The sequence below is a fragment of the Elgaria multicarinata genome, chromosome 4, assembly GCF_023053635.1.
Source record: "Elgaria multicarinata webbii isolate HBS135686 ecotype San Diego chromosome 4, rElgMul1.1.pri, whole genome shotgun sequence".
In the NCBI taxonomy this organism is placed as follows: Eukaryota; Metazoa; Chordata; class Lepidosauria; order Squamata; family Anguidae; genus Elgaria; species Elgaria multicarinata.
The window spans coordinates 98,335,776-98,353,360 of NC_086174.1; the positions used below are offsets into that span (position 1 = coordinate 98,335,776).

General features: G+C 40.7%; 1 protein-coding gene across 2 annotated transcripts in view; it reads left to right on the forward strand.

Moving 5' to 3' along the window:
• USP45 (ubiquitin specific peptidase 45) overlaps positions 1–17,585 on the forward strand; it is a 70,688-nt gene that overhangs the window by 25,391 nt on the left and 27,712 nt on the right. For both annotated transcript variants that reach the window (XM_063124857.1, XM_063124858.1), the window contains 2 exons: positions 44–174; positions 15,534–15,621. In XM_063124857.1, the coding sequence (XP_062980927.1) occupies positions 44–174; positions 15,534–15,621 (219 nt within the window). The remainder of the gene's footprint in view (positions 1–43; positions 175–15,533; positions 15,622–17,585) is intronic.

The following is a 17,585-nucleotide window of genomic DNA, read 5'->3' on the forward strand; positions in this document are numbered from 1 at the left end:
AAGCACTGTGTATTAAATCCTGATGTTTATTTTGATCCCAAAGGACCCTTTGGTAGTGAACCTTTCAAGCCCTGGGTCACTGACTTCAGCTATGTTCCTGTTCCTTCACAGCATGAAAGAGACTGCAAAGGGACCTCTTTCTCCCAAAGTTCTTTTCAGCCAGCTCTGTCAAAAGTAAGAATAACCATCTCCGTTGCATGTTTCATGTGGATGACACATATGCACTAAATTTGAACTGTTTCATTTAATAAAATCCATTCTATTTAGATCAGTAGAAATGTGTTGTGTTGTACTGTGTTAGAACAAAAGAATCTTAATATATGAGGTTTCCCCACCAATAGTTAGGTTATTAAGGAAAAAAGAAAGAAATTGATGATTCTTTCCATAGCAACTGTTTAGCGTCTGGTACTAATTCATCCACTGTTAATTTTGTTAGTGTTGCAGCTGTCAGACGTTTTGCTAAGACAGATTGTGTGCATAGCTACAGGGCCCTTCTGTTTGTTTTCCACTATTCTGAATATTAGGGATGCAGACTTTTGACTTATCTAGAGACTTAGTGGCTCACACAACATTTATGTACTAAGAGGACATAAATAATTCTTTGATTTGTTATGGCTGAGTAATTTTAGCAGTGGAAGAAATTGTGAAGCCAGGTATTATGGCATACTCCTTATTATTGGGCAAATTAGCAGATAATTAGGAAAATGGAGCTCCTCTGCTCCATTTGCATGGTATGTTCACAAAAATAGTTATGTGTGTTTTTAAATTCTACTTTAGTGTCACCAGGCAAAGATTTTCTTAAGTAGGCAATCACTATACTATATCTCTTTCTCTTTGAACTTGCATTTTAGACAAGATAGTAGTTCCTAATGAGAGAATAGGCAATTTAATTTGTGGACAAAAGATAAACTTTTCCTGATTTGTTCCTTTTCTAGATGTTCACAGAAAATTAATCTGGATAAATACAACCACTTAGGATAGATATTTTTTTGCTTTAGATCTGTACTTCTACACAGACTTATCTGAGAGTAAGTCCCATTGATCTTGGTAGGACTTACATCAGAGTTGACATGCATATGCTTACACTCCTGCAGCTTTATAAGACTACTTTTGTGCTGGTTCTAAACAAATTAATAGTTATGTGTTTTCCCCTCACCACTGATATGGGTGGGCCTGACAGTATAGAACTATCTTAGGCTTTCAAAATGTGATTTTTTAAAAAGAAAATTCTTACTTATGTTTTAACATGGTAATCCAAGTACATTATCAAAGATTCAAAGGAGTTTCCAACTACATCCCATTGTATGTAGATGTTTCTTCATTGTCAAAGGCACAATTTGTTTTTCTTCTGGTAAATTTTAAACATTATTGGGGGTCAGATAATAAGATTGCGCATTTCAGCTGCCCATATGGTGCCCAGCTCAGAAGCAAAGGATCAACACTCCTCTGCATTACATGGTTATGGACAGCCACTGAAGATTATCTGTTTGGCTGACTGGCCAAACAAGAGGAAGGGTGAGGTAGGAAAAGGATTTCCTGGGGATTTATTGCTTTATATCTTGTTGAGACCTTTCAGGCTCAGTTCATTAAGCTCCTGCTCTGTCTTTTCCAGGTACAGTGTTGAGAGCTGACCTTCATTGGGAGCCACAGGTTTTTAAAATACTATTACTAATGCTACTACTAATATCCAGAAAGCAGTCATACTTAAAACATGCTCAATTGTCAGGAAATTCCTGAATCAGTAAAAGCACGTCCTGGCAAAGCCCATCATATCCATCTTGAAATAATGCCATGAGCAAGAAAGTTATATAATAATAATAATAATAATTCTTCCATTAACAATTATTCCATTACTCACCAGCATCATATCATATTTTTTTTACAGAAAACCTTCAGAAACTAGGCCTACCAAAATACATCCACACCAGCAGTCATACTTAAAACATGGTCAATAGTCAGGAAATTTCTCAATCAGTAAAGACAGCACAACTTAGCAGAGCCAGTCATGTTTGTCTAGAAAAAATGCCATGAGCGAGAAAAGAGATAATAATAATAATAATAATAATAATAATAATAATAATAATAATAATACTGTTCTCATGGAACCCTAGGACAGATATGTATGTTAGCACAAACATTTGCATATGAGAGGGTTATACAGTGTGAGAAGCTCGTACTGGAATATAACTTATTACCAGGGCTGGTAAAATGAATTATCAAGCATCATGCCAAAAAAAAAAAAAAAAATACACCCCCCCAAAGATAAGATCTTTAGATTAAATACTAGATTAGAACTGGGGGAAATCAAAATCACTTGTTTCTTGTGATAATACTATCACTACAATAATGATTGTTGTTTACAAGAATATTTATTATAATTCACCTAACCGTCCTTAAGAAATCATTTAATTTGATTATGTTTCCAAACTATGTTTGGGATCACTGTTTCTTGTTTTGGAGATCAGTGCATTCTGGTACTTTCTCAATTTACCTTATTTCTTTATGTGAATTTTTGCCTCCAGTGGGAACTGCGAAGATCTTTGGCTGGATGCAGTAAAATATTGATGGTGAATAAAATGATTTGAAGTACTGTTAAATATCTCTGTTTAAGCTTTAAAATGGCAATGCCAAACTAAACGATATCTCCACCACCTATCTTGGCTCAATTTTGCTGAAGATACTCTCGCATAAATTCTTTATAAATATGACGGTAGTAGAATACGTTTTTTTTCGTTGTGTGGGGTTCCTGGTCCATTCCTTGGCATCTATAGTGAATGGTTCTTCAGTAGTACAGCTTGGAAAGACTTTTTTCTGGGACCGTAGAGAGTTGTTGCCACTCATATTATACAATACTGGGCTACAGCTTCATATGGGCATCTCCCTGATTGACAGTGAAGGCTAATGTTTACTCAGTTATAGGAGCAGAACAAAACATTGAATGCTACCTCTCAGTGTAAAGGAGGGGGAAGGAATGAATGCTCAATAATGGATGCACTCAGAGCACAGTTTTCTCCAACTGTACCAGTAGGAAGTCCTGCAACAGCTACTCAGCTTCAAGTAAGATCTGTGGGCAGAAACAGTTCATGTATCTGTGATGATCAGCTGCATTAATATGCATTAAAAGTAAATATATGCAAAGTTAATGGTTTATATTATGCATAAAGTTCCAGGAAATAAATAAGCCTTGATGTACCTACAATTTCTATGCACTGGTAGAGTATGAAAGTAGAAGAAGGGGGGTTGAATGCCTGAGTGCTGATTGGATGGTGGAGGGGGAGTGCTTGGGTTGGCTGTGTGAGAAGGGGAGGAGCTGGAGAAATGTAGCTATATATAGTCTGAGTTGAGTGTGTGTTGTGGTTTAGGATTCTGTGAAGAGAAGTTAGTTGAGTGAAGGTGTATGAATATATGAGAGAAGTGGACGATTATAAGCGAGTTAAAGTGTATGATTCGGTGAGAGGCAAATACTGAATAGGAAGGTTTGGTGTGGGTTATTGTGCTTGAGAATATAGTGGAACCTTTAAGAGAAAGAATTGACAAAAACCAATACGCTTAGAACCTTTTAGCCATGCGCATTTCAACTGAGGAAACCAATAAATTCTAATTACTTTCAAACAACTGGTGTGGTCTGTGGAGGAGTGACTGAGGCGAGAACAATTAATGGTGGCAGCAGAATGGGAAACCGAGGGCTAGGTTGCTGGGCTGTGGAGCCTAAAGAATAAAGGTGAAACAGGAGCAGCAGCAGTAGGTCAAAACCCTCATACACGTCATCAGCACACGGGGGATTGAAGTGGTCCTGAGTGCTAGTGGTGCAGATAGTCCTGTCAGGTAGCTTGTGGGTGTCTCAGGTGAAGCCAAGGCGACACAGGTGGGCAGGATATCACAGATGGTGGCTATAGCAGTGGGATACGAAGGGATCCAGTGCTATTGGGCAGACTACAGTGATCAGTACGTGTAGGAGATCACAGGTGTTGGCTGTAGCTGTGGGATTCAAAGAGATCCAGTACTATTTGGCAGAATACAGTGATCCGTGTGTGTTGGCCATAGGAAACACAAAGGAATTTTGACAAGAATCTCAGAACAAGATTAAGACACATGAGGTCTCAGGGGAGACAATTAAGGAATTAACAATAAAGTAAACATAATTTTCTTCAGAAAATGGCAGAAATCTGGGCTTTGAGAAAGGATGCCCTAATTGAAAGGTGCAAGGCTTTAAAGATTGCTTATGAAGGGAAAACCACAGAAGAATTAAAAGTAATATTAAAGCACCAAGTACCTGACCCTATTGAGGGGGATCGTGATAAAAATCCAGTGATTGACTAGGAAGTCCTTCAGCAGCTACTCAGCTTCAAGTAAGATCTGTGGACAGAAACAGTTCATGTATCCCTTGATGGATCAGGACCTAAGAGTAAGTCAAATGTGCATCCCAGTGCAGATGGTGCCTCACTGCAGTGCACAGTTTTCAATGGGATGTGCATCTCCCATATGCATTCTGGAAGTGCATACCATTGAAAGCAGTAGTATGTGGATTGACAGCATCTTCTTTTACATGTGCATTTGGATGTGCAAGTGATTCCTAATCCAGCATGTGATACGTGCATAGAAGACTGCTTCCACACAATCTCTTTTGTTAGATTAGAGGGGGAAGTATTTGAGAGAATGAGGGCAAAATAAAAATGTCTACCGATTTGCTCTCTTTGGCAACGTCTGAAATTTATTTTTGCAGGTTGTACACAAAAATGTAGCTAAAAAAAGACTAGTGTAAGCTGTCAGATGTTGGTAATGGACTGGATGAGGGTGAACAAACTGAATTTTAATCCAGACAGGACAGAGGTTCTCCTGGACAATCAAAAGGTAGATCAGGATGTAAGGACTCAGTCTGTCTTTGATGGAGTTACACTTCTCTTGAAGACTCAAGTACTCCTGGATTTTGCCCCAAACCTGGATGGCCAGATTTTGGTGGTGGCTAGTGCACAAACTACACCCATTCGTGGAAATATCAAATCTGGCCATGGCAACACGTGCCTTAGTTACATCTTGTTTTGATTACTGTAACATGCTCTACATGCATCTGCCTTTGAAAAGCGCTCAGAAACCAGCTGGTCCAGAATGCTGCAGGCAGGCTACTGACCAGAACTGGTGGTGGTGGTGGTTGTAATTTATTACATTTACATACAGCCCCATAGACGAAGCTCTCTGGGCAGTTTACAAAGATTTAAACATTGAACATTTAAGAAAACAGGGAGCTTCGGCTATTGGGCGGTATAAAAATGCAATTAATAATAATAATATACAAATATACAATAATATACAAATAATAATATACAAAATTTAAATCCCATAAAAACATAAAACAGATAATATGCAAAGACAGTATCTGTTTAAACGGATATTGATTTGGGGTCAGTTAGTAAGCTCAACATATGCTGTTAAAAACCTGGGAGAAGAGAAAATCTTCACCTGGCACCGAAATTATAACAATGTTGGCGCTAGGAGAACCAATATTGGTTACAGGGAACATGTGATTCCCTTGATACAACAGCTTCACTGGTTACCGGTCTATTTCCAGGTGCAATTCAAAATGCCAGTCTATTGAAAAGACTGTATTCTCCCATATGAGTTTGCCTTGGTTTTAAGATCCTCAGGAGACGCCCTTCTTTCTGTCCCGCCATCATCTGAAACATGTTTGGCAGGAATGTGAGGGACTGCCTTCTCAGTAGCTGCACCCAGGCTCTGGAACTCCCTGCCGAGGGAGGGTAGGCTCCATCTTCTATGCCTTTCTGCTAGCAGGCAAAAAAATGTTTGTATTCAGACAGCCCTTTGTCCCTTAAGCTGACTTGTCAGTCAATGAAATAGGTTTTGAGTAGTGGGTGCTATTTATTTTTTAAATTGTATTGATGTGTATTGAACTGGTTTGCTTTTATGTTTTGGTTATAGTTTTGTATTTTATCTGGTATTTTATTATTGTCAGCATCGTATGTAGTATCAATTCAATTAATAAATAAGAAATGTACTGTCATTTTTTGTTCTCCATCCAGTCTGTGCTTATTGACTTGCCAATGATGTACTTCAAAAGTAAATTGCTGAACTTAATTGTTGTAAGACATTTTAAGATGGTGTACAAAGTTATTACTGTTTTTACCAACATCAGAAGTACATATGCATAAGATCTCCTTCTCTCTCTCTCTCTCTCTTTCTCTTTTGCTGATGCAGCTTTTTCATAGTTTTAAGACTCAGATATTTTATTTACTTATTTATTTGATTTATACCCTGCCTTTCCACCAAAGAAAATGGTGCTCAAGGTGACTAACCTTTTCTTTAAAAGTAAATAATTGTTAAAAATATATAATGCTATTTAATAATTAACATCAATCAGCATACCTGGTTCTTTAAGGAGAAATTAGAGTAGGAATTCTTCTCCATCAATAATTGTATTGTTCTCATTCCACCTGTGTGGCAGACCAGTATACAGTGACTTTCAAAGGTGTTCCTGGATTCCTCAGTGGTAGACAAACTTCTATGAAAGGCAGTTTTCCTGCAACAACTAATCTTATTCCTGTAATCTTTTGCTGCAGGGAGGTGTGTACTAAAGCACACGACAGGCCTGGTCAGTACCACACTTGGATTGTGTGTTTATCTAGAAAATGGCCTTAGCTAGACCTAAGGTTTATCCCGGGATCATCCCTGTCATGTAAATGACACACAGGGGATCCCGGGAGCAGGCAGGGATGACCCTGGGGGGGATCCCGGGATAAACCTTAGGTCTAGCTAAGGCCTTAGTCCCAGATTTCTGATTACCTGTTTAGTAGACACTGGAGACTAATTTCAATAGATCCCTTTACTCTATGTCTCTGCCAGTGCAGTTGGGGAAATTTAGGCTTGGACATATAGAACATAAGAAGAGCCATGCTGCATCAGACCAAGGGTCCATCTGTCCAGTGCTTCGTTCACACAGTAGCCAACCAGCTGTCGATCAGGAACCCACAAGCAGGACACGGATGCAACAGCATCCTCCTGCTCATGTTCCCCAGCAACTGGCACATATAGGCTTACTGCTTTGGATACTGGAGGTAGCACGTAGCCATCAGGACTAGTAGCCATTGATAGCCTTCTTCTCCAGGAATTTATCCAACCCCCTTTTAAAGCCATCAAAATTGGTGGCCATCACCACATCTTGTGGTAGCACATTCCATAATTTAACTGTGTGAAGAAGTACTTCCTTTTTTCTGTCTTGATTCTCCCACCAATCAGCTTCATGGGATGATCCCAGGTTCTAGTATTATGAGAGAGGGAGAAAAAAAATCTCCCTCTTCGCATTCTCCACACTCTGCATAACTTTGTACAACTTTATCATGTCTCACCCTAGGTTCCTTTTTTTCCAAGCTAAATGCCTATATTGGATTTAGGTTATATACGCAGACTATGTCTTTGCATATGAATTTCTAGTTTGATTTCTGAACAATATAGCATAAACTTTAATAAGCAGGTTAATAAACTACATTTTAGGATAATTAGTTGATGAGAGATAGTTTTTTTAAAAAATTGTGAGAACAAAATTTTAATTGCTGAGGCGGTGGGTTACAGTTATACTTGCTCATCTTTTTAGGCTATTTTGGTTTTGTTGTGTTACTGTAAATGAAAAAAGGTATGAAAGATGGCTTTTCCCTCTAAAAGAGTGGACACTTACAATTTAATAAACAAAATCATTCACATTTTTCCCATTTCGTATTAATCTAGTTATAGCCCTCTTGGCCTCTGTAGGGGAACAAGTAGGAATTACATTTCACATTTAATTTTACTTGGTTTTTAGAGCATGCATTTTTAGATGTAATGACATTCAAATCATGACAGTGTTAATGAAATTATACCACAAACTAAGGTTATCCAAAATATATTCCACTTAAAATGAATAGACATTATCTAAAGATCAATTGAATCTTTAGGTGTTTTATAAAACAGTTTATATTTTGCACCTCATTGAGCAATGAGGTAATAGACTTGAGTAGTTGTGACATAGCTGTCACAGTTGTCCTTCAATACTTATGGTCATTAGCAGGAATTCAACCTGTTCTGTCATTTATACCGCTGACACTGTACAACAGGTTGTAGCGCATTGGCACTGGCTTCCATATGTCAGCACATCTGTGAGCGGTCAGTTCAACCAACCATCTTAAGAGTCCTCCACTTTCGCCAAGGATCTTGCTTGAAGCATATTTTCAAGGAGAGAAGAATGCACATCTTTTAGTTGTCAAATCCAAACATATCAATGTGGATTAGAGCTTCTATCTCTCCCCTTCCCCAGTGTTTGTTCGTTCTCTCTCTCTCTCATTGGCGTGCGCACAGGGGATGCAGAGGGTTCCATTGAACCCCCTAATGTGCCGCCGCCGCCATGTTTGCCCCGTCCTTGCTGAACCCCCTCTGAGGCCGCTGCGGGCCGAGCCAGGCGCCGTCACTCTGGAGACGGGTCAGAGGGAAATGTGCAGTGCCGCCCGTCAGAAGCCTCCAGCGGCTGCGCCCACCCCACTCCGGTTCCTGCTCCTCCTCCGGCTCCGCGCCTCGTTGTGGCCGCAGCTGCGGTTCCTGCTGCTGGGCCTGGCGGGGGCGGGGCCTGGCTAGGTGTATGGCGGGGCCAGTAAGTGCCGTTTGGGCTTCCCTGCGGAGCGGAGACCTTTGTGGGTGCGTTTCTCCGCTGCTTTCCCCAGTTACCTCCTTCCGCCTTTCTCTTTCCCTGCGAAGGGCCAGAGCAGGGAGAGTGGCCGGCGGGCGAGGGGCTGCCGCGCTTTCCGCAATTCACTCGTCAGGCAGGCACGTTCCTTCAGGGGCAAAGACAGATGTTCGGGGAGAAGGGCTGCTCTCCTATTTCCAATTCACAGAGACCACTGGAAGAGACCTGCTGCCAGCTCTCCTCACAGAGGAGAGCTGGCAGCAGCAACGAGGAGGAAGAGAAGAGCACCACGTGCGAAGGAGGTGAGGGGGAGAAGGCCGGCCAGCGGTGGGGCTTACAGTCAGGGGCCTACACTGTTCCTAGCTCTACAATATTTATTTTTCAAGCCATTCTTTTGGTAAATATGGTATGTGTGTCTCTTGTGTCACTTTAAAACAGAGCTGCAGCACAATCCTATGTATGTCTACTCAGAAGTAAGCCCCACTGAGATCAATAAAACTTACTCTGAGGTAAATGTGCACCGGATGCAGCCTGAAAATGAAGAGAGGATGAAGAAAGGACAGGAGAAAAAGAATTGTAGAAATAGAATAGCAAGGTAACTGTGGGATATTTAACCATATTTAAAGACAGTAAGTACATCCCACACTGGGATATTTAACCATAGTTAAAGACAATAAGTACAGCAAAATTAGTGCCCTTCTACTTCAGTCCCAATCAAATAATTACAACAGTGAACCAGCCAGGTCTTCCATAGGAAAACTCTGTACCAGGTGATAGTTATTTTTAAATTTTAATTAAAAATATATTATCCTTTCCTATAACAAAATGGTACTTACTCCTAAGTAAGTGTGTCCCACTGAAGAAGGAAATCCTATTTGATTCCTGTATTCCTGTTAGTGTGACATGATAAGTTAAAGGCACAATTTTATGCATGTTTAGACAGAAAAAAGTCCTTCAACTCCTAGAATCCCCTAGCCAGCATGGCTGGCTGGGGTATGCTGAGAATTGTAGGACTTCTTATACAGTATGTGGGTATGTGGTGTGGTTTGGCTTGAATTGCTTGTGTCTGGATTTCCTTTCTGGACTGGACTTGCTGGTTACATGACCCACAAGCCCAGGTTGTGGTATAGTCCTCTTCTTCTTTTGTGTTTAAAAGCTGTAAAGTATCCTGTGAGATCTGGAAGACTCACAACTTTATTATGGCATAATAAGCTGTTGTCCACTGGCCTCAAGTGCCAAAATGACTTTACTGGCTTGGCACTGTGAGTTTAGGGGTGGGGTGGGGGGTCATGTCATTTGCTATTCCGCTTTGGGCAGCAAAATGTCTTGGACCAGCCCTGGCAAGAGCTGGCTATAATTTAGATACTGAACAATATGCATTGGGTTTCCTAGGTGTACAGGGCCCAGGTGTCTCAGGCAGGATCTACACTACTGTTTTCATAGAATCATAGAATAATAGAGTTGGAAGAGGTCTATAAGGCCATCAAGTCCTGCTCAATGCAGGAATCCACCTTAAAGCATCTCTGACAGGTGGTTGTCCAGCTGCTTCTTGAATGCCTCTAGTGTGGGAGAGCCCACAACCTTCCTAGGTAACTGGTTCTACTGTCATACTGCTCTAACAGTCAGGAGGTTTTTCCTGATGTCCAGCTGGAATCTGACTTCCTGTAACTTGAGCCCATTATTCCGTGTCCTGCACTCTGGGATGATCGAGAAGAGATCCTGGCCCTCCTGTGTGTGTCAATCTTTCAAGTATTTGAAGAGTGCTATCATGTCTCCCCTCAGGCTTCTCCTCAAGGCTAAACATTACCTCTGTTTCCTTTCCCCTCCGGGACACTCATACCTCTCCTGTCTGCACCCTCTCTCCCTCTTCTAGCCCCACACATAGGGGCATTTCTCTCTCTTCTTTCCCCAGGGCTCCCCCTACGCCAATCCTCTTCTTTTGCCCTTATTTTATTTAGAGTATTTTTATTTAGAGTATTTTTATCCCGTACCTCAGCCTAAAAGTCTCCCGGAGCGGCTTACAATTGATCAGTAAAGAAGACTGATGTGCCCTTGTGACGGTTTCCCATCCTCTCTTTTCTCCTTCATCTCCTGTCTTCTGCCAATAGCCCCTTCGCGGCCTTCCAGAGATGCCCCTAGTTCCAGATCTCCTACACTCCCCCAAGTTTTCCAAATCTTTCCAGCCAGCCCTCTCTTATGCTAGGCTCGCAGCCACCCCTCGTCCTCACTATATTCACCCCAGAAGTCTCTCTCCTGGACCTCATTCCAAATTCTTTGCTCAGCAGCACACAGGGCAATCTTTTAAAATCATTATTAGGGCATTTGATGTATGGTGTATTCTATGTATGGTGCTGGAACTTAAGATGACACTCATTGTTGTTAATGTGATAGAATCTGTTTTAAATGTGAATCTGTTTTAGTAAGTTTGGATTAGGTCATTATCTGATTAAATTTAAAGATGGTGAAAATTGACTATATCTTTATATATGCCTGGTTATCACTACAGCAAAAAACAGTATTCAGAGTCTCCATTTTAAAATGTGTATTTTTAAAGTACAGATTACTTGTTAATTAAAAAAAATACAGTTTACTTCAGTTTTCGTTTATTTTGTTTGTTTGATGAATGGAAAAAAGTCCTTTATTACTATATATTTAATCAATGTTTACCTTAAAAAAACCAACCCCTGGCTGAACCCCCTAATGAAATGTGCTGCGCACGCCTATGCTCTCTCTCTCTCTCTCTCTCTCTCTCTCTCTCTGCCAAAGGTTTCCTGTAAAATTATTTTCATTTCTCCATTAGAACCTCTGGAGATTTACAGTGCAATTTAATATATTAACAGACATTGTCAATATATATTACCCATTTATGTTTAGCAACTGACTAATGATGACTTTGCTAATTTTTTAAATCATTGGACTTTTGTTATTTCACATATTAAAACATTAAGTAATGTTTTAACATTAACATTACATTTAACATTAATGTTAATGTTAATGTTACATTTAACATTACATTAAGTAATGTTTTAACTGTGTCTCTGTTTATGGACTAGTGCATCAGAATTGTGCACTGGTAATAAAACAGGCTTACTACTTTAAATAAATAGTAAGAAAAACCAATACTAAGACACAGTTTAGCTTGTAACATTGCATACACTGAGAAATGACTAAACTCTGCTGGAATTCATGGGAAAGTTCATTCAAAGATTTGTACTATCTCAGAATTTACTGAATTGATTGCCTGTATGAATTTTTGCCCCATTTGGAAGTTAATGTATTGGAAAGGAGGTTAGGCTAAAGACTTGTCTGTTTTAACATGGATGGTAACAGGGACTTCCATCCAGGTGATCTCCCTTGTGAATTCTGAGCTGGTGCACTGTATGAACAGATTTTATCGAGTGACTATTTGGCAGGTTTGATACGATTAAAGAAAAGGTGTCAGGCAGCACAATCCTTTGCAAGTTTACTCAGAAGAGTAAACTGTATTCAGTGGGGCTTACTTAGGATTGCTGCCTGAATTATCACCCCACCCCACCCTCATAAGTATGAAAGTCACACTCAAGCACTTCCATCATTTTTCGGCTTGAGCATTATGAAAATGGAATAATAGCTGTGATGCCATGTTCCTCTTGGCATTGGACTTACAGAACTTCATTGCCTTTCCCCAAGCACAGCCTGGTCTCTCCATTGTTGTAGGAATACTGCCTCTGTATGCCACTTTCTGGGCTAACCAAGTGTGAGGGTGCTATTGCATTCATGTCCAGTTGTGGGCTTCCCGTAGACATGTGGTTGGCCATGGTGGGAACAGACTACTGGACTTGATAGGCCTTTGGCCTGATCCAGTATATGTTCTTATGAGCCACTAGCGTGTGGGAGCTTTTTTCTGCCACCTCTTTTCTCTTCCTGCCAGTGGACTGCTGCTGTTGGAACAGATCACTCATGCCTGAGTTCTGAACTGAATGCTTGCAGAAAATAATTGTAATTAGGCCAAAGGTAGCATGAAATTTAGGCTGAGGACCACAAGTTGCCAACTCCTATCCTAAACAACCCCTTAAAGTAGAGTTGCTGTTAGTGTTCACGAGAGTGCTGGATGAGTGGCTTTCAGAGAGCTCGGGCGATGTGACAGACATTTGTTCAGTAGCATGGGGCCCATTTTGGTCTCTAGAAATTAAGAACGTAAGAAGTGTCATGCTGGATCAGACCAAGGGTTCATCTAGTCCAGCACTCTGTTCACGCAGTGGCCAACCAGCCGTCGACTAGGGACCAACAAAGCAGGACATGGTGCAACAGCACCCTCCCACCCATGTTCCCCAGCAACTGGTGCACACATGCTTACTGCCTTGAATACTGGAGACAGCACACAACCATCAGAGCTAGTAGCCATTGATAGCCTTTGCCTCCAGGAATTTATCCAACCCCCTTTTAAAACCATCCAAATTGGTGGCCATCACTATATCTTGTGGTAGTGAGTTTCATAGTTTAACTATGTGCTTGTGTGAAGAAGAACTTCCTTTTATTCATCCTGAATCTCCCACCAATCAGCTTCATGGGATGACCCCTGGTTCTAGTATTTTGAGAGAGGGAGAAAAAGTCTCCCTCTTCACATTCCCCATACCATGCATAATTTTGTACACCTTTATCATGTCTCTCCTTAGCCTCCTTTTTCCCAAGCTAAACAGTCCCAGTTGTTGTAACCCTCCCTCATAGGGGAGATGCTCCAGCCCCTTAATCATTTTAGTTACCCTTTTCTGTACTTTTTCCAGCTCTGTGATATCCTTTTTTAGGTGTGGTGTCTTGTTTCTGCCCCATTCTCTCCACTTCCCTCCACTCCCAGTCCTTTTGTATATATATTTTCCCTCTTGCATTCACTAACTTGGGTAGATGTATAAGGTCTTGACTGAAAAGGCCTTGTCTGAGCAAATGACAAATGAAATTAGTATATACAGAGCAAGTTGCTGACGTACACTGAAAACTCCTGTGTTCCTCTGACTGTTCAGAATATCTTTCCTTAGGCTGCAAATAAAAATTGGAACCCCTTCTTATAACTTTCTTAAAAGATAGAACTGAGCAATGGAGGAAATACGTTCTTTCTCTTCATATTCAGATTTTATTAAACATCACCCTAAGCTCTGTTCTGTCAATTATACTCTGCACTGTATATGAAGTAGGACAGACAACAGTTCTGTGTGTATCCCACTCCGCTTCAAAGTACAAAGAAGTGGTGACTGACATTTGCTGGTATTCACAAGCAATTTTGATTTTTGGATTCCGATGAGATAGCTTTTCAGCCTTACAGGGACAGCTTAGGTAGGAATGTCTGCTACTCTGCAGTGTGTGTTATGGTCCGTTTTAAAAGTGGTCAGATTCTGACTATGTTTCGGTTTTGCAAATAAACATTCACAGAAGTTACTTGCCCACCTGTCCGCAGATACATATCTTAGTCAACTTCATAAAGCTTTCCTGCCTGGTCACTATGAGCCAATTCTTATTTCCCCACAGTGGCCAGGTGAGTTGTTACTTTAAGGTCTTGACAATGCATATTTATTATACTTGCATTCTATAGTCTCGCTTGGACAAATGTTACTAGCAGAGTTATCAACCTACAATTTAGCACTATGTACACTCTTCAATATTAGTTTAGACTTGTCTATAAAATGTGTTGCTGTTTTTTGAAAGCAAGTTCTGTATTAAACAATGGGTGCATTTTACAGATGGACTGCATCCATAAAAACCAAAAACAGGTGATGTGAGGCATTGCTTGACTTAAGACATATATGGGCTACATGTATAGGCCCTTGTGGGGGAAGGGCCTATACTGTGGCCCTCTGTGTATGTTAGCCAACCTGTCCCCACCCAAAGCTCCTACTGCTGCTGATTTTGCAGCCTGCCACACAATTGTGATGGAGAGAGCAATGCTCTAGCAGCAGTCCTAGCTATGAGCATGGCTGTTAGAGAATGTGCTAGATCACACTCTAGCAACCACACTCATGGGGCTGACCATAGTAAACATAGAAAGTGGGTAGGGAGACGTTTTTCTCCCTCTCTCGAAATACAAGAATCCAGTGAGGTCATCCGATGAAGCCAATTGTTCAGAGATTCAGGACAGATAAAAGTAAGTACTGAACCGCCCAGAGAGCTTTGGCTATTGGGCGGTATAAAAATGTAATAAATAAATAAATAAATAAATATTTCTTCACACAGTGGAGAGTTAAACCACGGAAGTGATGCCCACCAGTTTGGATGGCTTTAAAAAGGGGTTAGAAAATCTGGGAGTGATTCTCTATTCCCATTAGCTCTCGGTAGGTTTGGGTCAGGCCATGCGCTCTCAGGGGTGATAGGGTCACTTAGTTCTGACCCATAGTAGCATTTTATTTTTTTATCAACGGGAATGACTGGCAGCCATTCACTTGTATTGGAGAAAGTAACACCACTGAAGCACCATTGTGATGGGGCTAAACTAGCTTCCTGAGACTGGTGATGACCCCCCCCCCCCTTAGCCTTCCCCAGCCTGGTGCCCTCCAAATGTTTTGGACTATAACTCCCACCATCCCTGATTGTTGGCTGTGATGGATGAGGCTAATGGGAGTTGTATTCAGGTTTGAGAAGGTTGCCCTACTGTCTAGGTGAAGGTTAGGTTTCCCCCCTCTCAACCAGGTCCCAGGATGCAGCCTTTGTGAAAACTAAGGCAGACTTATGTTTTGTCCTCCCTGCCTCTTTTCATCTGTGTATATCACTGTCTCTTGGTGTTACTTCTTTCCCCCCCCTAACAAGCACACTCTTGTATGTGAACTACTTTACAAAGCACATGATTTTATTATTAAGTCTAAAACCTCCTCTGCCAGAGACTTACCCTTTTCCCTCCCATCTGCAGGGCTCCTCGGTTTAAGGGATTTCAGCAACAGGACAGCCAAGAAGTTCTCCACTATTTGCTGGATGCAATGAGAATAGAAGAAACAAAGGTGAAGCATTTCTATTTCAATAAGAACCTAGTAGCTTAATTCCCTTTTTTAAAAAGAAAGAAAAAAGAAAGAAACGTACTCTGCACTATTTTATGTTTATACTAAGAAAATTATTTGCCCTTTTCTGCATGATCAGTTGTGGTTTATTGTATGGTATTCTTGTCAGCTGAAGCATTTGTTGCAATGGTCAGTTCATCAGGTGCTGAGGGTGAGGAAATGCCACCTTCTGTGGGTGGTGGTCACTAGTTGCTGGAGAACATGGGTGGGAGGATGTTGTTGCACTTATATCCTGCTTCTGGGTTTCCCGTGGGGAGCTGGTTGGCCACTGTGTGAAAAAAATGCTGCACTAGATGACCTTCATTCTGATCCAGCATGACTCTTCTTATGTTCCTACGAATTCATTTCTCACTTCCTGTCCTGAGACAGAAGCAGCAGAAACAGTTAGCTGTGGATGCTCTGATAAGTGATATGATGGTGGAGGCGACGGAGGAATAGCTGAAGTTAAAATATTGCCTTCAGCGAGGTCCTATTCAGTAGTACACTTATGTAATAGTAGTAAATGTGTCTCTTGAATAGAACACTTCCTTTTGTTTATATTTAATTATATTTATATCTCACTTATTCTGTAGAACTCTGAGAGTGCCTTACATTGGGCTCTCATGGTTTTTCATCTAGACACTGATCAGGCTCGCACCTGCTTAGCTTCAGCAATGCCTGGGTATTCACTGGGCTATCTACTTATTCTGTGTATGGCTTGCAGAATCCTTGAATTGTAGCTCGAGGCCTTAGATGTCTTTGTACAGTGCAAATATGAACAAGGCTTGGAGCAAAAACTTGCCAGAGTGCCAAGGGATATTGACTTTGTCAGATTATCAGTAAGACAAATCTTATGTGGCATGAGTCAATGTGGAAGTTGCCTGCTTCATCCTTGGGTCTTCCTCTAAGACTGGTTAAGCTGGTTAATAAACAAATGAAATGGGATGCATACAGTCCTTTTATGGATTTGCCATAAAAGAACATGTTTTGCTTTTAACAGATCATTCCTGGAAACAAGGTTGATTATGTTCTGGTTACTAAGTTGTTCAGCTTTGGATCTATGTGATTATTTATTTATTTATATTTATTTATTAAATTTATATACTGCCCCATAGCCAAAGCTCTCTGGGCAGTTTACAAAAGTTAAAAACAGTGAATATTAAAAGTGTACAAAATTTAAAACCATCAAAAATATAAAAACAACCGTATAAAACAGCAGTATCCATTTATAGTATAGAAAGTATCTGTACTACATCCTTTTCTTATTAATATGGCATCCACTAGTTGTTGTGTGCACATTTTAGACATTATTTATTATTACCTGTCAATGTTTTGCTTTCAGAACAAAGAGTAGTTCTTTGGATGTTGCATGGTGTTGTTTATATCATACTCACAGTAACTCCCTCCCTCTGGATTGTTGTAATGCACTTCATATTGGGCTGCTTTTGAGGCTAACTCAGAAACTCCAATTGGTGCAAAATGCAGCAGCCAGAATGCTGGTAGGAGCAGAAAACCTGGGTATGTTGGCTAACAATTTGTTTGAAGGCTGATTTCAAAGTGCTAATTATTACCTTTAAAACTTTGAATAGTCTGGCACTAGGTTTTCTAAAGAACTACCTTCACTCATTTGATGCCCATATGCCACTGTGCCTGCCAGTTAGAACAGATAGATTGGTGAGTACAAGTGGCAGGGCTTTCCCAGTGGTGACCTCTCAGTTATGGAACCCCCTTCTTGCTGCTTGCTCCTTACCTATGATGCAGGCCTATAAGAAATGTTAAAAACTATTCAAATGGCAAAGGTGATTCAAACTGGCCTTTCCTGAGTAGGACATTAATATGTGTTTTCCACTCTCAGCAGTGTAAAACGTGGCTTAATTTCCTGTTTTGGTAGTACTGTTTTTGTATATTCTTATGTGCTTGTGTCAAAC